This window comes from Pteropus alecto, unplaced genomic scaffold, assembly GCF_000325575.1.
Source record: "Pteropus alecto unplaced genomic scaffold, ASM32557v1 scaffold45, whole genome shotgun sequence".
Lineage (NCBI taxonomy): Eukaryota > Metazoa > Chordata > Mammalia > Chiroptera > Pteropodidae > Pteropus > Pteropus alecto.
Genome location: NW_006442491.1, coordinates 19,282,127 through 19,307,805, shown reverse-complemented (window position 1 = coordinate 19,307,805; position 25,679 = coordinate 19,282,127). Strand labels below are relative to the sequence as shown.

General features: G+C 44.1%; 1 protein-coding gene across 2 annotated transcripts; it reads right to left on the bottom strand.

Annotated features, from left to right (window-relative positions):
- Positions 1–4,135: 4,135 nt before the first annotated feature.
- On the bottom strand, positions 4,136–25,554 carry POFUT1 (protein O-fucosyltransferase 1). Of its 2 annotated transcripts, none has more exons than XM_006921710.3 (7): positions 25,338–25,518; positions 23,676–23,797; positions 20,078–20,260; positions 18,784–18,896; positions 11,821–12,013; positions 10,174–10,416; positions 4,136–7,302 (listed from the first exon to the last, which is right to left on the bottom strand). In XM_006921710.3, exons 1-7 carry the CDS (start codon positions 25,468–25,470, stop codon positions 7,114–7,116), a joined length of 1,176 nt encoding a protein of 391 aa, XP_006921772.1. In that variant the 5' UTR covers positions 25,471–25,518; the 3' UTR covers positions 4,136–7,113. The 2 variants fall into 2 exon arrangements, with proteins under 2 accessions (XP_006921772.1, XP_024895628.1); XM_025039860.1 differs by lacking the exon at positions 4,136–7,302 and adding an exon at positions 8,870–9,076 and having other exon boundaries at positions 25,338–25,554.
- Positions 25,555–25,679: the final 125 nt, after the last annotated feature.

Sequence of the window (25,679 nt, the reverse complement as noted above, 5' to 3'; positions counted from 1 at the left end):
GCCTGGAATCTCTTCTTCAGATATCCAGACAGCTCACTCAGTTGCCTCCTGTAGGTCTCTGCCCAAATGTCACCTGGACACAGAGGCCTTCCCTGACCATCCCAGGCACTCTCCTCTTTACCCTATTTCGTTCTCTTTCATAGTTTTTATCACCTCCTCGCACATCATATATTTATTTGTTTCTTATCTGTTTCTCCCCCACTAGAAAGCAAGTTCCATGGGAGGAGGGACTCTATTCATAAGGGTTCAATGGTTTAATTTGTATTCTTATTTTATAGATGAGAACACCAAGTCCTAGTGATTGATTACATACTGGATAAATTTTAAAACTAGGCCTTGCACTCAAGCCTTTAGATGTCAAACCTGGCACCCTTTTAGAAAGGTCACACACTCCAAAGCCCTCATTTTATATTTGAAGAAGAGAGCAGAGTTCAGAGAGGGCCAGGACCTTTCCTGAGGCCTTTCCTGCCATAAAGAGGCAGTTCTCTGCCAGCCCTCCAGTACCATTGGCCTGCGTGGCCTAGGTCCTTGCCTCCCTCTGGGCCCTACTCCTTAGAAGCCTAATCTAGAGGCAGGATGGGGTCTCTCCCACTGGCCCACCTCCCCAGCAGGCTGAGTGCTCAGGGTTCCTGTTCACTCACGGGCAATGACTAGGAGAAGACGGTCTCACTGTGAACAAATACAATATTGAAAAACCAGGGAGAAAAATAAAGGAAGCTTATAGCAGGCAGTGCCTAGCAGGGCTGCCGGAGCTCCGATAAAGCTTAATCCCTCATATCTGGGGCCCTCCTCATAGTTACAAAGCATTTTCATGCACTCTGGAATCTCTCTGGCAGCACCCTGCTAACTGCTGGTTCATAGTTGAAGAAATTGAGCCTCAGAAAGGTTTTGTAATTTCACCAAATAATAACACTAATATCATCAAGCACCTACTATGTGCCAGGTACAATGGCAATATTAGTTCTTTAAATTCTCACAACAACCTGACCAAGTAGAATGGAGTTATATCACATCAAGTTAGGGCAAAAAGAAAATAAATTTTGCCCTTATACTTTAGGACCTGACTTTAAAGTAAGATGAGACTTGACTGAAGACATTATTTCCATTTTACAGATGTAAAATCCAAGGTTCAGACAGACTAATAACTTGACTGAGTCACACATTGGGTCATGGCTGAGCTGGAATTCAAACTGAAGTCTCCTAGACTGTGTACAGCCAGCACACTGCAGCACCTGGGTAGAAATCAAAGTGCCTGGACCCAAGATGAGTGGCTTCTCCCTAAGCCACGTGAAAAATCAACGAAGCCAGACAGTGTTGGGAAATGGTGCTATGCTGGGGACGATGAACTGGCACAACTTTGTTGGAGGGCAATAGCCATGCCCGTCAAAATTACAAATGCACACACTCTTTTGATTCACCAGTTCCACTAGCTGAAACATATCCTACTGATTTGCGCATGTGGGAAATGGCACCTATTCCAGGTTCTCCATTGCAACTTGGTTCGGGATGGCCCAAATCATCAAACTTAAATATCACTCAGTAGGTTAAATACATTATAGTCCATTCATATTATGAACTATGGAGGGTAAAAGAAAAAGATCTGCATGTCTGATATGGAAAAAACTCTAAGGTATGTAATGCGAAAAAAACAAGAGCCAGACAGTACAGTTTCGTTTTGTTTGGTTTTATTTAAAAGGATATACACATAGATGTATGCTCATGAATGGCATGAAAAATTGCTGGAAGGCTTACAAAAAACTGTTAGTAACATTTGCCTCTGGGGAGGATTCTGAGCTAGAAGTGGGCATTTATTTGTCACTCAACAGATATATTCTTTTATGCTTTCTGAATTTTTACCTTGTTTATGAATTTATTTTCAATAAAATTTTTGAAAATTTATGGGACCAGAGCTCTCTGCCTTTTGGCTCCGCTCTCAAGGGGCACCACGGGACTTTATTCACAGATGGCTCAGGTGGCCCCTTAGTGAACCCTGAAAGACCTCTCCTCCCACCCTTACCTTATTTGCTTGCCTTTGACCCAGAGACAAACCCTGAGTAAGATCTGATCAAGCACTTTCAGTTTACAAGTTCCCCCAAAGGAAAAAAGCCAGACTCTTAGTTTGGCATTCTAGGCCCTTCACATGTTGCTCAGACCTTCCTCTGCTGCCTCATCTCCAGTCTCCACCTCTCCAGATCCACACATGGCATGGCTCACTGGTCCCCACAAACCTTGCTGTTTTTCTAGTTTTCATCATACTGTCTTTCACCTCAGTCATTTTAAACTCACAGTCATATTAACAGCCCTACCACCCAGTTCTAATTGTGTCACTTCCCTTGCATCATAGCTTCATTGGCTCCCCACTGCTCCCAGGAATACAAACTCTTTACTCTGGCATCCAAAGCATCAGCTCCTGCCATGTTCTGACCCCAATGAACTTTCCAAATTCTTCCCCCAATCCAGCTACACCAGACAAATTATATCCCCAATTTGTACCTTTGTTCACGTGGTTTCCTCTATCCAGAATTCCTTTTCTTCTTCCCCATGAGTACCTGTTTAGATCAAACCCATCATTCAATTCGACTCCAACCTTCTCTATGAATGTCCCATGATGCCAGAAATCACCTCACCCTCCCAGACCACTTTCTCTGCATATCCATTCATTCCACGCATATACAATGAACGGTTCTATAAGCCAAGAACTGGGTTAGGTGCCAAAAGAGGACCGTACATCAGGCATGGTCCTTGTTCTGCTCTGGTCAAGCTGGGGAAACTGAGAAACTAATGTCCTCTGATAAGTGATATGAGATAGCACAGCATAGGGGTTAAGGGCACTGACACTTGTCCTATACTTTCAGGGTCTGAGCAACTCACAGGCTATATGAACTTGAGCTAGTTGCTTCACTGGTCTGGGCCTCAGAGCCCTTATCTGTAAAATGAAGATAGTAAGAGGGCCAATCTTATAAGGTTATTCTGTGATTTTGATGAGTTAGCGTGAATTAGCGTGAGTTAGCGTCCGACTGTCTAGTTGCATATTCTCCCCAATGTACAATAAGTAAGGCAATGTTTCAACACAAACTGAGCACTGATGGGTGCCTCCTAAAGTTACCCCGTTGACCAAGCTTTGTGGAATCTTCAAGGCATGCCAGGAGTGGGGGTGGGGGTGGGGGTTGCAGATAAGGCCCTGCATCAGTGCTTGTTGGCTGACCCATAGCCTTCCAACCAGCGTTGCTCAAACTTTAGCTCCTGGAGAGCTCGTTAAAACACTCCTTGTTAAAAGAATTCACCATTGCCTGCCTGCACAAATCCTTGAAAACAGAAATACACCCCTCCCCCCACCCGCCCCCCTAAAAGATTCCTGAGCTGAATTTCCAGAGCTTCTGATTCAGCAGGTCTAGCGGGGGAGCCTGGGAATCTATATTTCTAATAAGCTGTTCCAGGTGATGTTGATGCTGCTGGTCCAAGGACAACTGAAGTGGGTCCGGTGGGAATCAAAATCACTTGTGGGTGCTTCTTAAGATGCAGATTCCTGAGGACAACCCACTAGTCATTCTGATTGCTCAGGTCTGGGTGGGTCCCTGGAATCTGCCTTCAAGGAACCTCTGGAGACCACTTTTGAGAAACACCACTAGGACCACTGCTAGCACCTGGAACTCGGAGGTAAGGTAGAGAGGTGAGGGACCTTACCGTAAGGTCACTTTGCAAGTAACTCTCAAATAACTCTCTGTTTGCTTAGACCCTAAACCTCAGAGAATCTTGGACTTCCCTTTCCCTCCTACCCCTCCAGTGTGTCAGCAAAGCCTGTTGGCTCTTTCTTCAAAACAAAGTCAGATTTTTTTTAAAAGGCTCCAGCCCATGGACTTGGGGGTGGGATAGTAAACTGGTGAAATGTTTAGGATTGTTGAAACTGGGAGTTCATTTTATGACTCATGATTTTTATGTATACTTGAATTTTTCCAGAATAAAAGTTTTTAAGTCTATGGTCTAGCAAATCCACTTCGGGGAATTTATCTTAATAAAAATTTTAGATACAGAAAAACCTTACAAATAAAAACGCTCTTCAAATAATAATAGTGAAAATTGGGAATGTACTAAGTTCTCATAACAGGACAATAATAAACTACAGGACACCCCTCAATGAAATTTTATATTAAAAGTGTTTATTCAAGCCACATATTGACCTGGAAAATATGATATACTATCAAGTGAAAAACAGGACATTAAATTGTATATATTGCATGATTTAAACTATGTAGACATATCTTAAAAAAAGATTGAGATTTAAAAATAATTTTATATATCCAGCATCTGACCACTTCCCATCACCTATAATGCAACCACCTTTGCCTGATGCCCTGTAGTCTTTCTCACCTGCATCCCTGCAACAGCCTCATTGGTTTCCCTACTTCCACTTTCCCTCCCTCCCCTCTACTGCACATGGAAGCCAGAGAGTTCCTTCAAAAATGTAAATCTGACCATGACTCCCCTCTGTTCAGACCCTACAAAGGCTTTCCTATCACTCCATATGTAAGCCAAGTCTCACTGCTGCCCTCCAGGCTGTAGGACCCTGCTCTGATCTACTGCTCTATTCCCTGCCTAGGTTCTGCCACTATGGCCAGAAGGACGCCTTGCTATTCTTCACTCACTCACTCCAGCTTCAGGGCCTTTGCACTTGCTGTTTCCTCTGCTGAGAATGTGCTTCCTCCAGACACCTAAGTACATGTCCCTCCCTCCTCCCTGGCAGCTCTTCAGAGGCCTTGAGATTCTTATCTAAAACAGCACTGCTTCTCCTCTGTATCCTCCCCATGACCTTTCTTTTCCTTTATAGCACCTAACACCTCCAGGTACATTTGTGTCTTCTACTTACTAGAATGCAAATTCCTTGAGAATACCTGTGGACTGGAGGCAGGAGAGCAAGGTGGCTATTAGTACTGGCTTTGGAAGGTCAAATCCTGGCTTACTGTCACCAGCTGTGTGGCCTTGGGAAAATTACGAGAATTATCTGAGCATTAAATTTTCCTTGTGTAGAAAGAAGATAATAACAGTTCCCACTTCCCAGGGCTGGCGTGGGGACTAAACCAGAGAATGCCCATAAATCACTTAACAACCACAGTGCCTGGCACAGAGAAGGTGTGTAGCAAGAGGCAGTCAAATTAATCAACAGCCACAGATGTGCCTTTGTCTCTTTCAAGTTTACAATGTGCTCTTGTACATGTTTTATCTGACTTGAGCCTTTCAACAACCCTGCTGGTTTTATCACCATTTTATTGGTGAGGAAACTGGGTCAAAGAGGAATAAAGTGCCTGCCTACAGAACACACAGAATCTGACTACAACTCTGACCCTCTCTCCTCTAGAAACACAAGCTATTATTACTGCTGAAACTAATCAAGATGATTTGGATGGTCCTTTAGAGCCCAAACTCTAAAGCATGTGCCTAGTGTGAGGCTGTGAACAGCAAATAAAATTAGCCAGTGAGCCATGCTTTCCCAACCAGCTGACAGAGGCAGGGGGGCATGGGCTCCAGGTCTTTGAATGAGGCTCGTGAACAAGTCTGAACAGATAAAGCATCTCCCAGAGTGCACCCAGGATTTAAAACATTTCACTGTTTTCCTAAGAGGACAAATACAAAAGCCCTTTCTGTAGTTTCTCCCGCTTAGAGTTGGGCAGCAGCCCTAAGCAGCAAATGCCACTTTTGGTCTTTGAGACCCTTGTTGTCCTGCAACCTCTGACCCAGTCTGCCTTGACAAAAAAAGAATTCCTTCTCAAAGGTAATCCACAAGAGAAGCTCCTGCGTGGAGCCCTGGGCCTGGCTCTCATCAGGCTTCTTCACCTTTCCAGGATCAAAGACCCAGAGAGGTCACATGATGGTGAGAGATCAGCAGGTGTTAGACCTGAATTTTAGAACCACGAGGTCAAAAACTCAGACTCTCAGGAGTTAGGGATTATTACAACTGCAGTATCTGAGAGACAAAGCAATTTAAGATTATAACACTTTAAGCCCCATGGCATTGGCAGAAATTATATTAGATAGGAAGGGACAAAGTTTGGTTCTAAACTGAGACTCCAATGGCTCTTGGATCTGGGGCATCTTCTGTCTGGTCAGAGGCTTAGCAAACACTACCTTTTTCCACATGATCTGATGTCTCCAGCTATGGGAGAAAGGCTGGGAGGACAGGCCTTGGATACCAACTTAATGGCAAAATCCTACAACCAGGCCCCAGGGCAAGAGATCAGAAGAGATGGAAGCCTTCAGAAGGATCCCAGCAGGCCAGTAAGCTCTGGCCCCTGGTGATGGTGCCAGGTTTGTGGCAGGCCACCAACTACCAAAAAACTGATGAAGAGCAATGCCAAGATGCCAGAGTCGGGCTTGATGGTGTGTGCTCCTCGCCAGGAATGTGCTGTGTGAGCACTTAGCCGTCTGCAGAGCACTGGAGGGCACCATGACTGAGAACTTCTATTTGCATAGTGTTTACAACAGAGGACAATACTCATGCCCCAAACCCTGGAAATGGCCCAGGAAGTGGGGATGAGTCTGAGGGTCACTTTGAGGGTCATATGGAAAAGTGGTGAATACCCCCAACCCACTTCTGGGCCTTATCTACATTTAGTTAAGGTCACTTCAGGTATCTACGTTAATGAACCTCACTGATTTTTTTTAAATGAGGGAGAGTTCTAGGGTAGTCATGACCTTGTATCAAAACTATAAATATATATGTATATATATATACGTGTGTGTGTGTATGCATGTGTGTGCATACACACACACACACACACACATATGTAAAAAATCTCTCTGAAGAGAGTTCAGCATCCCAGGCTGCTCAGAGCAGGGTAGACCAAAAGACAGAAGCTGGACTGCTTTGCTGGTGTGAGGAATTCCCAGGAGGAATAGCCAGAATCATATGAGGAGGGAAGATGGTCCGGCTCTTAGGAGCTTAGAAGTCCCGTGCCCTGGGAGATAGATTATCTTCCTCTTCTAGGAAGTCCCTGATACTTTTCTCTGTCCTTGGCAGGTGAAAAGAGCTTGTTCTTTGGGGATCAATCCTGAGAGCAACTCTGGCTGCCAGGCCTGGCTGCAGAGACCAGCTCAGACTGGTGATGTGCTCAGCCAGGATCAGAACTCATCCCGTAGCTGTGGGGGCCTGTCCATGCCGAAGAAAGAGGATAGCCTCCCCTGGAGGTCTCGTTCTCTCTTCACGAAGGCCGTGAAGGAGGAGACACAGTTGCCAATAAAGTGGTCGGCTTGGCCGAGGATGTACAAGTCGATCTGGGCCACCTCAGGCTTCAGGCTCACCACCTTCACCTGAAGGAGGAAAGGCAGGGAGTTTTAGTCAGGGTGCGGGCCAAGGTGGCCAGTTCGGCCAAGGCCTGCAGCCATATTCCCCATCTTTTTCTTCTTTGCTGAAGTTACAGACACAAAAGGAGGTGCAGAGAAGATTAAGACGTAGGGTCAGCATCTGAGAGAAGTGACGCCCCGCAGCTGCCTCAGCCTACCCCCACTTGGAACACCAACCCCAGTATCTCACTGTCAGCCTCAGCTCCAAACAGACCACTCATTCACACTCTATGCCTCTGCTTGTTCATGCCCTCTTCCTGGAACGCTTTTCCCCTACCTATTAAAATCCTCACCATACTCTCAAGTCTCAGCTCAAGTTCTACCCTTCTCATGAAGCCCTAGCCTGATGGGATTAGCTTCCCCTACCAAAACGTGATCTGACCAAAGAGCACCCTGCCCACCCAGTTCTGCTGCCTGGATGCCTCTGAGCCTAAAGTCCCATCCAATCACTCCCCTGAGATATTCCCCAGAGATGAATATCCCCTTCTCTTAATGGATTACCACTTCCTGGCCAGCTTCACTGGTTTCCTTGCTGCCTCTCTTCCTGGTCTGTTCATCACAGAGAAGCCAGAGGAAACTTTTTTAGATACCTCTAACTCCATCCCCACTTCAGGCCAAACTGAACACCCAATGGTGCCCTGTTGCTCTTCAGATCTGTTGCTCAACAGATCTTGATTATGGCCTATATGGCCCTGTTCAGGCCACCTCTTCACCTCCTTTAATACCTCTAGCCAGTACACACCAGGCTCCCATCCTCTTTAGGACATTTGCATATGCTTTTCCCTCCATTTGGGGTACTCCTCTCTTTGCATGGTTAACTCTTACTTAATCTTCACTCTACAGCTCAAGTCTCATCTTCTTGGAGAAGTCCTCTCTGGCCCCCAGTCTAGGCCAGGGTCCTCTGTCTTGCACTCTCTCAGAACCACGTTTCCTTACTTTGGAGTAAATGTTTGTATAGTTTTTACTCCTTAGTAATTCTCTGATTAACATCAGTCTGTTGTACCTGATGGGGCCTAGGCTGTGTCAGTTTGCTTGTGCCTGCTGCCTGGAGCCTCCCTTAAGAAACATGTCGACTAGACAAGTGAATGAATGAACCCCTTTCCCCATCATACCCAGCCCTTGTGGCATGTATTACTTCTCTGCAAAGTCTTTTTACTTGAGTCTAGACTGTGAGCCCTCGAGGGCAGCACAACAACTAATACTTATCAGTACCCGAGATTCGGCACTTGCTCAGCTTAATGAAGGAGCAAGGAATAGTTTAGGAGGAAGGGGAGCTCTGGCCCATGGAGAAGGGGGTTGGGGAATGGGGAAGAGCAAGAAGCAGGAAATAGAAAATGTAAAGAGGCTCAAGGCCTAACAAGTAAAGTATCGACACTAAAAACTCACAAAAAATTCCCTGGGGCTCTCCACGTACTTCAGCTTAGTACCATGGTGGGGGTGTGGGCAGAGCTGGGGCGGAAAGTGCTTTGCTATCACACAGAGGTTACTGATGTAACAAAAAACATCATCTTGCTATTTGGATGGTAGCAAACAAATAATACAAGTTTAATCATGGCCAAAATTCCCCGAATAATTCCACCCACATCTTGAAACTTACCCACTTTGTGTCATGCCCACTATAATTAGCTCTGCAACCTCTTGGGTAAATTCTATCTCTTCTTGGGACTTTGGTTTCCTCAGCAACAAAATGCAGGGGTTGGGTTAGAGGTGCTCTGAGGTCTCCCAGCTCTGATATTCCTCTCTAAAGTGGGTGGGTGAGAGACAGAGCGCAACAACTCAGCACTGTCTCTACAAGCCTGGGCTTCCAGCCTGTGTCTGGGGTAAAAGAGAAAGGGAGCCCTACGATGTAAAGCCGAGGGCACTCACTGCTAAGAAGCAGATGTCTGCCTTTTAAAGTATTTCTGGCTTTCATTCATTCAACAAAGTCTTATTGAATGCTTACTATTAATTCAGTCATTTTATCAATACCTACTCCTCACACATACAGTACTATTTATTCACGTACTGATACCTACCTACCTACTATTCACGGCTTCCTTCAGCATTTACTAAGAACAAAAGATCCTCCTTTATTCATCAACCACCAAATTCTGCTATCAATGACAGCTAACTTTACTGAGCACTTATTTTGTACCAGAATGGTTTTAATTTCTTTATATTTTATCTTCACAATCACCCTATGTGAGAGGTACTACTTCCAGTCCCAATTTATAGATGAGGAAACAAACAGAGAGATAAAGTGACTGGTACAAGGCTGCACAGTGAGTAGAACCTGAGTTCTCTGGCTACAGCGTCCATGCTCTTAACCCCTCTGCTATACTGGAGCTCTACCAAGGGCCCACTCTTCACGTGCTTATTCAGCAAACATGTACTGACTGTCTACTATGTGTTAGGCACTGTCCTAGGCACTGGTGATAACAATGTGGGGTCTCAGCCCTGAAGGATGTCAAATCACCAGGCTAGATGCCAAGGAACAGAACAGCGAGTCAGCCTTGGATCCTGCTTTCAAGGAGCCACAAGTCCTGGGAGGAAATGAGACATATTTCTAAACTAGTTTCACACAGTCTAGAAAGAGTCTCAGAGGTGATGTAATAAAGTGCTGTGACAGCTCCCAGTTGGAACACATTAGCTGCAGGAGTGGAGGGAAAACTAGACAGCATCTGTGGAGGTGTGTGAGCTGGAGTTTGAAAGAAGGGTAGTAGACATTGGAAAGGAACTGAATATCCGAGCAAAAGCCTGGTGGCAGGAGATCGTGAAGCATGCAGTAGGAGTGGTGGGACCATCCTGGTGCCTTCTCTGACCCCCTTCCCGGTGTACTCCCACTAGGCCCAGGCATACCTTCCCCTCGAACAGGTGCTGGATCTCGGGCACATAACTCTCTGAATCCGTGGCGATGTAGACTGACTGGGCGTTGAGCGCCCTCACCCAGAGCTTCACAGCCCGCTTGATTTCCTTCAGGTCGGGCAGGCACATAGACATGGTGAGGGGGGCCGCTGTGCTGCGGCTGTAGCCCACACACTGCGGAGAGGCCATGAAGTGGGAGCCCGCAGTCCCGTCCTTCAGCATGGCGCAGGCGTTCTTCTGCAGGGTGGGGTGAGGGGACAGAGTTAAAGACAACAACTGGCCCGGAATCCTAGAAGCCAAAGCCAGTAAGTGGAAAAAAGGCAGGTAGGTAATATAGGAGGAGCTCAACTATGTTTTTTTTTAAAAAAAAAAAGCATTAAGGGAAGAGAGAAATGTATCAAAATAGTAACAGTGGTTATTTCTGGGCAGTGGGATGTTGGCTTTTTACAAAGTATTTTTTTACTGGTTTTATTGTGTTATCTGGAATCTCCAGTAGAATTCTGAACTGTGATGGTGATAATGGGCAGCCTTATCTGATTTCTGACTTTAGTGGGAACACTTCTGATAGCTCCCATGAAGTACACTTTGTTGTGGGTTTCACAGAGATAGCCTTTAACTAATTAATTTATGTCACTTCTATTTTTGGTTAAGTTTTTTGTTTTTGTTTTAAATCATAAATGAGTATTGACTTTTATTAAATGCTTTCTTTGGACTCTATTGAGATGATTATATGACTTTTCTTTGGGTGTTAATATGGTGACTTTCATTGCATTCCTGGGATAAATGTCACTTGTTTGTGTTGTATGCTCTTTAATGCTATTGGATTTCACTTGCTAATATCTTAGGATCTGTGCATCTATGTTCATAAGTAAGAATGAGCTATATACTTTTCCGAGTTGACCTTATCTGAGTTTGATACTAGTGTTATGCTAGTTTTATAAAAAGCAGCATCTTATATCTTTTTATGTTCTAGGAAGGTACAGATGGGAACTATCTACTCCTTGAAGGTTTGGCTGAAACCACTCATAACATATTCTAGGCCTGGCTCCTTTCCTTTGTGGAAGGGGAGCAGACAGGAAGTCTAGTGGGTAAACGTGTGATTACTTCCTCAGCTGACTCTGAATGAATTTTGATCAAATTTCTATACTTTTCAAGTCTTCAACAGTGAGTATTTCTAATAAATATATATATATATTTAATGTAAATTAAGGAGACTGTCTATATTGCTCCTGTTATTTTCACACATAGGATAATCTGATGAAGTTTCTGCACACTTGAGCAGCTTCCAAATTTAGAGGATGACATCTTCATTTCTTGGGAGCCCCACCCAATCTCCAGAACTTGTTTTTCAAAAAGGAGTCTATTGACTACACATTGAGCTGGGACAGACGATTCCTGGGTTATGGGTCTCTGTCTGGCTTGCTGCCTGACCCAGAGTCTAGCTTGATACCTCAGTTTATGCATCTTCAAAACTAGGATAAAAATAGCAACTGTTCAAAGAGCTGGCAAGCAAGCTGGCTGAGCAAGAACTCTCTGCTCTGGCTGGGACTTAGTGCAGTGGGTTCAGTGCTCAACCCCCACAGGCACGGGCCCTGCTCAGGGACATGTCCAGCCCAGCCATGAGAGGAAGGGGAAAGTTACCCAGTCGGAGCCAATGCGCAGGTGAATGCCCACATAGGGCCGGATGAGGTGGGCGCGGATCTGGGCCTCTCCTGCCTTCACCATCTCGTCCGACCATACCATGTACTTCTGCAGTGGCCTATGCTCCTCCAGGACAGGGAACTGGGCTGGGGCCCCTGGCAAGGCCAGAACTGGATGCTCCTTAGGAGAAAATCTAGATACAAGACAGAATGAGGGGAAGTCAGACAGAGGACGCACAGAGAGCATGACCACCACCCCCACGGGAAAAAGGATGGCATTGCACCATGCCCCAGAGACCCTGTGGAGGGGCCCCTGCAACATGCAAGAAGCATGAGCGGTTGTGAAAGCCCAACGGGCTCATAAGAAACCTTGGCAGCAGCAACAAGCACAATATGCAATACTGTCCCGCTGCCCGGAATTTACAACCCTATTTACTTGTTTAACAATTAAAAATTTCCAGTAGAGCATTACAACCTTTTGTATATCATGCTGGCTTCCAATCTGTGGTGTGGTAATTCACTCCAGGGTGTGGTGTCTGGAGAGAGCCTTGTGCCCTTTTACCTACATGGCAGGTTAGTGATGTGCAGCTGCTTCTAGAGGGTAATGGACAGGCCACACTCACAGGGAATGTGTACACTGGATAAGCTCATTCAACACTTCACTCATATTTACTGATTACCTACTATGTGTTGGAGCCCAAGGGAGAATGAGACAGGCATGGTCCCTGACTTCATGGAAAGCACCAGATTGCTGCAGATCCCCCCCATCAGGCCTCCCTCGAAGGCTCTCCCCCCACCTCCATACACTGTGCACCTTATAATTATTTCACCACTGTCTTTTCTGCTGGACTCAGGTTTCTGAAGAACAGTGTCTGGCACATAGAAGAGCTAAGTAAAGACTTGCTAACTGAATGGGTAAGGAGTAAATCTGTGTTCTCTTTGAGCTAAGCCCAGAACCTATCCCAACAACATGAAACACCCTGTTGTCCCATAAACTTCCAAACGCCAGATCTCTGCAGACTTCTTCTCTCTACCTGGAATGCCTTTCTTCTGCCAGCCAAAATCCTGCTCCGAAAATTATGAAAAAGGCATAGCCACTCTGGATGATGGTTTGGCAACTTCCGATAAAACTAGACATGCAACCACTGCATGATCTAGTAATTGTACTCTTGGGAATTTATCTCAGAGAAATGAAAACCTATATTCACACAGGAACAAGGAAATGATATTCATAGAAGCTTTATTCATAATAGCCCCAAACTGGAAACAACTCAGATGTTGTCCAACAAGTAAATGCTTAAATACATTGTGGTGTATCCAACCAATGGAATACTATAGTAATAAAAAGGAACAAACTACTGATACAGGACACAACTTGGATGGATCTCAAGGGAATTACGCCAAGTGAAAAAAGTCAATCTCAAAAGGTTACATACTGTATGATTCTATTTATATAACATTAAATTTTTTTTTCAATTACAGTTGACATTCACCACTATTTTATATTAGTTTCAGGTGTATTGCATAGTGGTTAGACACTTACATAATTTATGAAGTGATCTTCCCAATTAGTCTAATGCCCATCTGGAGCTATTCATAGTTATTACAATATTATTCACTATATTTTCTACTCTGTACTTTACATTTTATAACATTTTTGAAATGACAAAATGGAAAAGAGAAATAGAGACCAGATTAGTGGTTGCCAGGCGCAAGGGTCGGGGGGAGTGGTAGTGGTGGTGGGGTGTGTGTGTGTGTGTGTGTGTGTGTGTGTGTGTGTGTATGTTTAAGGAGGTAAGTGTGGTTATAAACTTGCCACACGAAGATCATGCAATGTTAGAACTGTTTGCTATCTTGACAGTGGTGGTGTCATGAACCTACATAAACCTACACACGTGATAAAATTGAACAGAAATACATACACACACAGATATGATGAGTGCAAGCAAAACGGGAAATCTGAATAAGACGGGTGGATTGTATCAATGTCAACATCCTGGTTGTGATACTGTATTATAGTTTGCAATTTATTACCATTGGAGGAAACTGGGTAAAAGGTATGTGGGATCCCTCCATATTATTTCTTACAACTTCATGTGAATCTACAATTACTTCAATAAAAATTTCAATTAAAAATTATGAAATATTTCACGTAATACAGAAAATACAGAAAAATAAGGAAAATAATCCACATACTTGTGACCCAAACTAGCAAATATTAATACTCTGTTTCAGATTAAAAAAATATATATACAACTAAATAAAAGCTCTATCCTAGCATCTCTTTCCTTCTTTTCTCCCTCTTCCCAGAAGATACTGTGGTTTTATGCACAAATACACTTTTACTACTGATATGAAAAGGTATTATTACACTGTATGCTTTTTACACAGTGTAGTGGTAAAAGCATGGGCTGTTAAGCCAGACGGCCTTGTTCCAGAATGCTGACTACGCCACTTGGGCAGGTGACTTAACCATTCTGACTTAACTATGCCTCAATATTCTCATCTGTATAACAGAGTTGATAATAGTTCCTACCTCACAGGGCTGTTGAGACAATTAAATGGATTAATACGAGCAAAGTATTTAGAACAGTGCTTGGCACATAGAAAACTCTGAGAAAATTCTGTCATTATCATCATATGACCATATTGCATGTAACCTATTTCAACTTTTAAAAAATTCAACTTTGTTTTAAAAATTTGGCCATATAAATCATATGGATCATGTGACCCTGTTAGCTTCTCTTGCAGCTTTCTATTTTGCATGAATAAACCACAATGTACCCATCTAGTCCCCTCCTGCTAGACAATATGACAATGCTGCAATGGAAATGCCACTTTCTTCAGGCCCAACTCAAACATCTCACTCCACAAACACCTTCCAAATTGCCAAGACTTCCAAGACTTGTTGGCACTCCAAGCCTCAGCTCCTCATAGGATAGGAGGTTTGATATGACTAATTCTTTAAATTTCCTACTATTAGGTGGGTTCTATGTCACCTCTCAATAGCATTTGGCACTATTCCGGTTGCCAGGCCCAGGCTTTAGTGGGCCAGCAGCTTCTACCTCCTGTCTCTTGGAACACTCACTCCCTGGATGTACCCTCTCAGAACCTGGCTGCCATGCTGTCAGAGTCTATGCCACATGGAGAGGTCAAGCGTACACACACCAACTGACTGTCACAGCTGAGCTACCAGAGGACAGTCAGCACATCACCTGCCAGTCATAAGTGAGCCCTCCTGGATGTGCAACCCAGTCAAGCCTTCAGATGACGCTAGCAACAGGCAATAGCTGACTGCAACCACATGAGAACACAACCCAAGAAGTGCCCAGCTAACCCAAGTGTCCACCAACAGATGAATGGACAAACAAAATGCGGTCTATAAATACAATGAACTATTATTCAGCCTTAAAAGTACTAAAATTTTTACATTTGCTTACAACATGGGAGAAACTTGAAGACATTATGCTAAGTGAAATTAGCCAGACACAAAGGACAAATATATGATTCCATTTATATGAGGTTCCTAGACAGAGACAGGAAAGTAACATACAGGTTACAGGAGCTGGGGAAGGGGGATGGTGAGTAATCATTTAACAGGTTCAGAGTTTCTATTTGGGATGATGAAAAAGCTCTGGAGATGGATAGCGGTGATGGATGTACAACATTATGAATATACTTAATGCCACTGAATTATACACTTAAAAATGGCTAAAATAAGCAAGTAAATAAATAAATACACATATACACTCTATTAGCATATATACACACTGGTACTATTTTTTGAAATCTCATGTTTTTCTGTTTAGAAAGATATTTACTATCCTGACAAATATTAATTACTCCTCAGAAAAGATACTCAATTATAAATTATATATAATTTCATTTTAGCTTAGTATGTATAGATATGTATATGTGTATAAAAATGTCTGGAGAGTAGAAATATATGCATCAAAATGCTAGTAGTGTTTTTTGGAGGGGTGGTGAGATTATGATTAAATTTCATTTTCTCTTTATATAAAAAGTCTCCCACCAAATCTGTGGTAGTTATTCTAATGGGTATTCATTCCAAGAAATTAGATATTTAACATAGATTGAAACTTATACAGCTCAAATTCCATAAAGAAAATGGGGGAAAGAAAAAAAAAAAAAGAACTGCCTGGCTAAATCTAGTCAATCCAGAGAACTCAAGAGATAATAAGTTATTGTTGAGCCACTAAGTTTTCAAGTGGTTTATTATGCAATAGACAACAGGAACATCCTACCATTTTCCTCCTCACATGCCCCACAGCAGCCACACTGGCCCTCTTCCTGCCCCTTGACCACACCAGGCTTGTTCCTGCCTCAGAGCCTCTACTCTCCATGTCTCTGCCATGAAGAACGACCTTTCCCAGCTCTTTGGATGGCTGGCTCCTCATCCTTCAGGTCTGTAATGGATGAATGTTTGTGTCCTCTCTTTTAAATTCATATGTTGAAGCTCCAATCCTGAATGTGAGGTATTAAGAGGTGGGGCCTTTAGGGGGGTGGTTCGGTTTGGATGAGGTCATGAGCATAGAGTCCTCAAGATGGGATTAGTGACCTAAGGAGACTGACATGTGAGGATACAGGAAGGCAGCACCCATAAGCCAAGAAGTCCTCACCAGAACCCAACATGCTGAAAAGAAACACACACACACACACACACAGAACTCGACATGCTGGAACCTTGTCCTTGGACTTCTCAGTATCCATAACTGTGAGAAATAAATGTGTTTTAAGCTCCCCCAGTCTGTGGTATTTTGTTAGAACAGCCCGAGCTGACGAAGACAAGGTTTCAGCCCTGCCAATCACAGATCTGTGTATGTCTTTCATAGCACTATGTCTTCTGGAATACTTTTAGGTAAAAGTTTATTCACCGTCTCCCCCATTAGACTCAGCTCCATTAGGGCAAAAGATTTATCTGCCTTATTCTTGCCTATATCCCCAGCATTCGGAACAGTGCTTAACACTCAGTGGGTGCTTCTTAAATACGTGTGAGAGGAAGGAAGGAAAGAAAAAAAAAAAAGGCAGCTGTCCAGGTGGCCCTTACTCTCTCAAACTGCCTTCCGGGACCTTATCTTCCTTACTAGCCTTCCTTTCCCCCAAATTTGGCTGTAAGCCACAAGCTTCCCCAAGCCCTCATGCAATTCCTACAAGTCAATGAACTCCAACAAGGCTAGGGGGCAATGAACAGGTCTTTCAGCAACATTTCCCGATTGATGCATCCATGTCGTACTGTCCTTTCTCTTCCCACCAGGACTGTGTGTTTTTCTGGCTTTTTGGATTGCTTTTGAAACTACTTTTAGAACTAGTGTTTTTTTCTTTTTTCTGGAATTTTGTGAATAGGGGCAAATCTCCATCTTCTGAGGGCAGGTTGATCTTCTAGCAATAGCTCATTCAGAGCTGGAGAACCAAGTAGGTGATTAAATGGGACTGTCTTATCTGAGATCAATAATGAAGAGAATTAGAATCTGCTAGGACTGAGTATCCTAAGCAGCTCATGAACTAGCTCTGAAGGCAAGTCTCAAATAGGAATTGGTAGCTTTTAAAGGCATAAATATTTTCTCCATGGTGATTAAGAATGGGTGCTCTGGAGTCATGCTGCCTGGGTTCAAATCCCAGACTACTACTACTAAGTTGTGTGACCTTGGGCAAGTGACTTCGCTCGTCTGCTTTAATTTCTTTACCTATAAAGTACAGATAACAATAACACCTATCTCACAGATTCCTGAAAGGATTAAATGAATTATTACTTTAGAATATTTAGGAGTGAAGAATAGTATCTGGAACACAGTAGGCACTAAATAAATATTTAGTTCTTAATATAGATTAAAGGCTTATATACAGACCCCAATTGCCCACTCAACAGCTGCATTACCTTAGACAAGTTATTTAACCTCATTGAGCTCAGTTTCCTCACCTGTCAAGTAGAACTGATCATAATACCCACTTCATGAAATTTCTCAAAGGTTTAAATAAAGCATGTGAATAGTAATAATAATAGCTAACACTGGTTGGATCCTTTCAATGAGCCATGTGCTTTATACACTAAGAGGCAGATATCATAGTGCTCCTTCCATTAAACTGAGGAAACTCAGGCCAGACAGCTAGAGTAGCTTGCTCAGGGTCACTTGAGAAAGAGGCAGGGCTGGGTCAGAGCGCAGTCCTGTCTTGTCCTGAGCCTGTGCTCATTTCTCTGTATCACACCACCTTTGGCCTACTAAATGATATGTGAGCACGCATGAATTCGTAAGCTCCTTATAACTCTTAACCCAAGTCTGACTACTAAGCCCTCAGTTTTTCTTGCCACAGTATAGCATCAAGGGCAAGTGCACTATGTTAGTTATCATCATTACAACCAGACAATAGCTAGCTGAAGGCTGAGGCTGAGTCTTCCTCATTTCTATATATCACCTCTGGCCTTTGAGTACTATGTCTCATACATGACAGATGCTCTATAAACATTTCATAGCCTGTGCCTATGCCCTGCTAACCTATTTTTTTTAATAGGGCCTACTGGAGCACAACTAAAAAAGCATCCAATTATTATCAGGATGACATCATTTCTCAGTCTGTACCTAAAGTGGTTCTTCTCTAGAAGCTGCTTCTAATTTTCACCTTGTGAAGAGAAAGGTAACAGAGGAGTGATTCTCATGCCTAGAGAAGGAAATTGAGACTCATATGACTGCATGATATTCTTTTTATGACATCTTTTATCGGCTGATAAACTCTTTCTCAACTTCGTAGCAGGTCAATGTCCCACTCTGTTTGGCACTGAGATGAAAATAGATCACACAGGATCCCAAGTTCAACAGACAGAATGGCTGCACCTTTGGTCTCATATATTAGGGTGTGGTAGAGAGGGAGAAGGGGCCAGGAAGGTGCTGAATGCCCATGGGTCCCAGGCCCCTCCCCTAAACCCAGCGATGCTGCCCCCTCCAAGTACCTCTGGATCCACTGGTCTTTGTAGGAGGCGCTGAAGGAAATGCCTGCAAAAAGCTCAGACTTGTTGAAACTCACATGAAACTGATCCCAAAACGGGCCAAAGGGGTTTCCTTCCTGCAGAAAAAGAGTGTTCAAAGGCTTACGGAAGGGGATGGGGCCAAGGAAGTGAGGGTGTGGGGATCCTGGGCAATACAATTCCGGCTGAAATACCCTCATAGGATGGCCTAGTAGGAATGTCACTTTGTAACTCTTGGGCTGGGGCATAAGGAGGGCAGTTTCACCACCAGTCTGGTTTTTAGCAGATATTCACCAGGGTCTAAAGGAGTCTTTCCAGCTCACATGCCGCAAGCTGCTGACCCTGCAGCGTTGGTGTGGGTCTGGGGAAGAGAAGTGGGCCTTGAATATGAGACCATGGATTAGAGCTTTGAGGACTTTCACAACCAGCTAATCCAATGCTCTTACTTTCAAGATGGAAGCCAGGGCCGAGACTGAGTAAGACACTTAGTGCACTTGCCCCTGATGCTATGTGTAAAACTCACATAGCAAGTGAGGGCAGTGTTGGGGCTATAAGCCATCTCCTTCCTTAAATTTCATGGCTCCTCCAACCACCTTCTCCAGACTTTGGCATTAGCACTGAAAGACACTAAGAATTGTCTTATTCCAAAAGTGCCAGAAATTTACAAATTTCTACCAATACAAGTTTCTCATTTACCTGCTGAGAGGCAGGAAAGTATACAGATTAGGAGAGTGGGCAATGGAGTCAAATTACCTAGGGTTGAATCCTGGCTCCACCACTTATATACTATGTGACCTTGGGCAAAATACTGAACTTCTCTGTGTTGCATTCAGCATCCTCTCTGTATTACGGGGATGTTAATAGTACTTTCCTCACGGAGAAGTTTAATGATTAAGTTGGGTTAATATGTGTAAAGCTCTTAGCATAGTACCTGGCATGTAGTAAGTGCTATGTGAGCTTTAGTTGTTATTACTGATGGCACTTTACAGTTTACAAGCACTCTTACACCTGGCCTTCATGACACTTTATGAGAGAGACAGAGCAGGGACTGGCATCTTTATTTTGTAGAGAAATAAAGGCTCAGAGAAAGCAAAGTCCCCCGCCCAAGGTGATACCCCTGGCAAATGCCAGAAATGGGACTTAAATTTTCATCTTTCTATTCTACGCCCTGGTGGTGCATGCTCTCACATAGTGCCATTGTGCAGTGTCTTGGGCCTAGAGGAGATGGAACAGGCAGAAAGGGTCCCCCCCCCATAACCATAGGAACCACCTTACCCACCTTCATGGGGCACGTCTTCTTATCAGAGCTTCGCTGGGCCGCCACTTCAAAGCAGTATGCAACTCGCCTCTCAGGGGGCCAGTGGGTGGGTGCCAGATTCTCCATGAAGTCCTCCAGGCTGATGACCCGATGGTAGGCCTGGAGGGGCTCCAGCTTGAAGTACTTCTGGTAGGACACATGGAGCTATAGGAAAAGGAGAAAAAGGAGAGGCAATGGTCTTTCCTCAATATCCTAGTGGCTGTTTCACAGACATTTATTAAAACTATACACACTCCAAGACCCAGATAGTTTGGACTACATGCCAATGAAAAACTTTTGGTAAAAAACAACAAATTGGGACAGAGACAGATTGGGAGAAGATATCTGCAAACTAAAGAACAAAGAGTAATATCCCTCGTGTTAAAAAATGCCTGCTGATCTATTGAAAAAAAAAAAGAAGACAAATGATGCAAGAGAAAATATGGGCAAAGGAAAGGAGTTAACAAATCACAGCAAAGGAAACCCATATAGTGACTACACTCAAAAGATGTGGAACTTCACAAGTAATCAGGAAAAAACAAATTACAAATTTCAGACATCATTTCTCACCCAGGAGACCAGCAAAAATTTAATGTGGGGAAAGGGGCATTTTCACACTCAGCTGGAGTAGAAGAGTACATTTTGGGACAATCACTTTGAAATGTAATCTTGCAGCATCTATAAAATGCTGCTCCTACCAGGTCTAGGTATTTGTCCTAGAGAAGTTCCTGCATGTTGCACCAGGAGATACAAGGACTCTCTGTGCCACAACAGAAATATAGGAAAGAACTCACACCAAAGACACTAAATCCATTGACAGTGGTTGCCTCTGGGGTGAGGGGGAAAGATTAGGATTAGTCTAAGGAGCCAAGAGAGATTTTATCTTTCAACAACTTTATCTGTAACATCATAGCAAAGATAAGAAACTTAATGATTGTCACTTCCAGCAGTGAATACATGGATGGTAATTGTATTAATTCCTGTATTTTTCTAGATTAAAAAAAAGTTCTTAGAACAACATGGAATAAAATTGAGACCTTATCTTATAGGTCAGGGTTCCCAAGCATGTCCCACTAGTTCAAGCGGATAAAAGGTCCTGCAATAAAAAGACTCCAGAGTTAACACAGCCTGGGAAATGTTGTGTTAAACTGGTTTCTTTACTACAGGATCTCTCAGGGCCTTTAATATACTAATGTGTATTTGAATCTTTGGAGTGATGGGATATTGAAAATATAATTTCCCAAAGTGATTTAACCACTGCACACTTCTTTCATGAGCCATTGGCGTTCGGATGTACAGACTTTGGGAACCTTAACTATTAGCAATAAGGTCTTGCTGGAGTATTTCAAGCAGAATAATATAAGATCTGCTTGCCTTTTTGAAAGATCATTCTGGTGGCAGAGGGAGAGAATGTACTGATGGTAAGATTAAAGGAGGGAGAGGAATTAGGAGGCTACTGCAATGGTCTTTTTATTTGTTCAACTATTCATTCATCATGTATTTTTGAGCATCTCTCATAAGTCCAAGTGAAGATAGAGAGGTATAGACAGGCTAGAAGATGCCAAGGAAGGCAAAGTAGAGTGTAAAGGGAGGCATTTGGGATGACTTCTAGAGTCTTGGCTTGGTATCCAGATGAATAGGGGTGACATAAACTAAGGCTGGGAATATACGAAGTAACACAGGTTTGAGGGGAAAGATACCAAGTCCAGTTCTGGCTTTGAGAATTTGAGATATCTGTGGGACATCCAAATAGACTCATTGGCCTAGGAATTAGAAACACAGGCTTGTGTTCAGAAGAGTCTGGGCCACAGATAAATTTGGGAGGTATGTGGAGAAATGTGAAAGCCACAAGAGTCAACAGAAATTTATAGCAAAGCAAATAATGGTAACAGCAACTAATATTTATTGTGTGCTGACTTTGTACCAGGTGCTGTTCTCATCACATTTCATGGACTTGTTAATCTTCACCTAATTCTATGAGTAGGAATACTACCATTTCCAGTTTACTTATGAAGAAATCCAAGCAGACAGAATCTAGATAACTTATCTGAAGTCACATAGCTAATGAGCGAACAGAAAAAGGAGACACACCAAGATTTAAACAGTGAGTGGAGAGTAGCTCCAACACAGTGCAAAGAGGAAGATGCTGAGAGGTCAGGACTGAAGCAGGAGCAGGCTGTCTTGGAAGCCAGGAGAGTAGGAAAGTTAAAGAAGGAAAGAGGCTCATAGGGCCAAGTGCCACTGAGAGGTCATTTGAGATAAAGACTGAGAAATGACCCCTGGATTTGGCAATTCTGAGGTCCCTGGTGACGTCTGTGAAAACAATTCCAGGGGGGAAGGGGAGCCCAATTAGGGTGGGTTAAGTAACCTATAAGAAGCAAGAAGTGGAGACTCTGAAAGATTCTTGGCCAAGAAGGTAAGGTGAGAGAAAACAAGCTAGAAGGAAATGAATGGGCAATGTCTAAACTATAACAGTGAGTGCAAGAAAAATTTGAACAACTCCCAGTTACTGAGGACTTCCTATGTCCTAAGCATTCTACATTGATGAGCTCAGTTATTTCTGAGAGGCATAAAATGTTTATGGCATGCCACAATCACTAACTCATGGTAGGAAATAGCAACAATTATTACCACTCTATTTCAAAGATGAGAAAACTGAGGCACAAAGGGGTCAAGAACTCTGCCAGGCTAAGATCTCAGGTACTCTGGTTTTTCACCTCTGTTAAAAACCTCTCTAAATACAAGCATGCAAAAGAAAAATAAAATCTATGCAGAGAAAAGACTATGAGAATGAAATAGTGTTTTATACATACTAACTGTAATTTTCTGAAGTTTATTAAAAGCTTTTAAAGTCAATTTATTGTACACCTGAAACTTACTGGATTTCGTTAACCAATGTCACCATAATAAAAATTAAAAAAAATAAAGTCAATTTATTAAATATTTAGTTCCTACTGCCAGGCCTCTGAGGATACAATGTGAACAAAGACAGGCACAGGGCCAGTAGAATATCCAAAGAGTAAGCAAGGAATTAGAGGATGCTGAGCATCAGCATGCTAAGGCAGCCCCCTGATGGGGTGAGAGGTGGCACTGAAGCCAAAGTCCCTGGGTTTGTGGCCTTGGACATATTCTTTAACTACCCTGTGCTTCTGTTTCTCTTTCAAAACTAATAGCACCCATCACCTTTTGACCAACGAGATGCACAGAGGTTGGGACCAACTACAGCTGGAAACAGGGCTTTAGGTTCAGGTCACGGCCTCTGGAGTCAGACATACATGGGCTTGAATTCCAGCTCTACCACTCACAGGCAAATTACCTAACCTTTATAAACCTGCTTCTTCATAGGGAAGTGATGAGGAAGAAAACAGCTAATCTTCACACAGTGCTCAGAACAGTGCCTGGCAGACAGCAGGCAATGGATAAATGTTCCTCACTGTTATTCCAAGGAAGACAGTTCTGGGTGGGGACAGGGCAAATTACACGGGTGGGAGGTAAAGCCCAGAGAAGGACTTGGGGTCAAGCAGAGATGAATAGGACTGGGGACGGGTGGTCAAAGGCCAAGGCTGGAAGAGATACTCACATTGGTGAAAGGAGGCTTGTGATGCTGATACTCAATCCAAGGAGGTACAGCCAGGGTGCGGTTCAACAGCTTTGCAAACGCCAGGGAGCCCAAGAAGTGATCAGCCTGGTTCCCAAAACGCCCTGGATGGTATATTGTGGGAAAGGTGAGGCCTGGGGCATCGAGGGCATGGGGCGGGCAGGGGAGCTGGCAGCAAGGGATCATGAGATCAAGTCTGGATTCCTGGGCCTGACAGTCAAGGCCCTCAGAGTCTGCTCCTTCTGCCTTAGCTACTCCAGTTTCCTTGCCATTTTCCAAACATGTACTGCACTTCTACTCTATACATCCCCAACCCATGCCTTTGTTCCTGATGTTCCGTCAGCCAGGAGTGCCCTTCCACCTCTATCTCCACTCACCTGTGCAAGAAAGGGCACCTCCAATGCCTCATTCGCTGGGATCCTTTTACAAATCCACTGCCATACTTAGTCCCCCATCTCTGCCTCCCATTTGGATTTGAGTTACTAATGGTTCTTCACTTTTCCTAGAATATCCTTTCCCACTTCCTCATCTTTGTACTGGCTGTTTCCGCAGCCTGTGAATGCCTCAGGTGCAAGGACTGTCTGACTCTTGTTATCCGTAGCATAGCATTCATTCACTCATTCTACAAATATTATTGAGCGGCCACAATGTGCCAGGTTCTCTGCTAGGTGCTAGAATACAGGAGTAAGGTAGAAGAAATTCTCTGCTTTCGAGCCATTCACAGTCCAGCTAAGGAGACATTAAACATGTAAACAAATATATAGTGATCAATTTTGATAATTTCAAGAAAGAAATTTTAAAAATTCTGGTGATGGAGAACAATAAGATTATTTGGGTTGAGGTAAGAAGTTCTTTTTGCTGACATTTAAGCTGTGATCTGAGGATGGGAAGGAGTTGGTCTGGCAGAAGTGAACAGGTGAGTGTTTCAGGCAGGGAGAATAGCACAGGCAATAGAACAGGCTGCAGGACCAGACTTAGTGTGAGGAACAGAAAGGCGGTAAGTGTGGCTGCAGCTGGAGAATCTAGTGAGGGAGAAGGGAGTGGTGGATATGGGCAGAGGGCCAAATCAATACAGTCAGGAGCCTGGGGGATTTTAAGAAGGCATGACTTTTACAATGATGATCCACCACTTCATTTAAATTGCATCCTTCAACCCGTCCTCAGATTCTCCCATAGCATTCATCGTCCTTTAAGATACTATGTAATTGCTTATTTTTTAATATCTGTCTTCCTCAACTAAAATGAAGGCTCTATAAGGGCATGTAGTTTTCTGTCTTATCCCTGCGTTTCCTCAGAGCAGAGAATACGGCTGAGCACAGAGTAAGCGCCCTATATTGTTGAATGAATGAAAGACTCATTCAGAAGCAGAGTTGAGTCAATGACACCAAGTCCTGCCCCACTAACTCTATTTACTGGACTCCGGGCTAGCTTAGACCTTGCACATGACACGTAACCTCTCCTGGCCTCAGTTTTCTCATCTGCTAAATGGAAGGTTGGACATAGAGGTCCCTCAGTGCCCGCGCTGGGGTTCTCTCCTGGACCTGTCAAGGTGTCTCTGGAAGCCTCAGAGGAGTGGCTTAGAGAAGTAGCTTCGCCTCTTTGGGCCTGTTTTCCCACTTGAGTAGAGGGCTTGGGAGGCCTTACCCATGCATGGGCAGTAGAGCAGGTAACCGGCCGGGTCCCAGGAGCCCGCGGGCAGCCCGGGGAGCGGCAGAAGGAGAAAAAGAAGAGACGCACGCAGCGCCATGGGTCGCGATGCCCACGCGGCGGCGCCCATGTCGGCTCCAGAGCCCCAGCGCGCAGCAGCGCGGAGGCGGGGAGGAAAGGAGGGGCGCGAGCTCCCGTCCCGTTCCCGGCGGTCTCCGCGCGCCGCCCGCGCACCGCCCCGGCCGCTCTAGCTGGCGAGCAGGCGGGACCATAGAGAGCCCGCGGCACCGCCCCCTCACGGCCCGAGGGCCCGCTCGCGCGGCTCCCACAATGCACCGC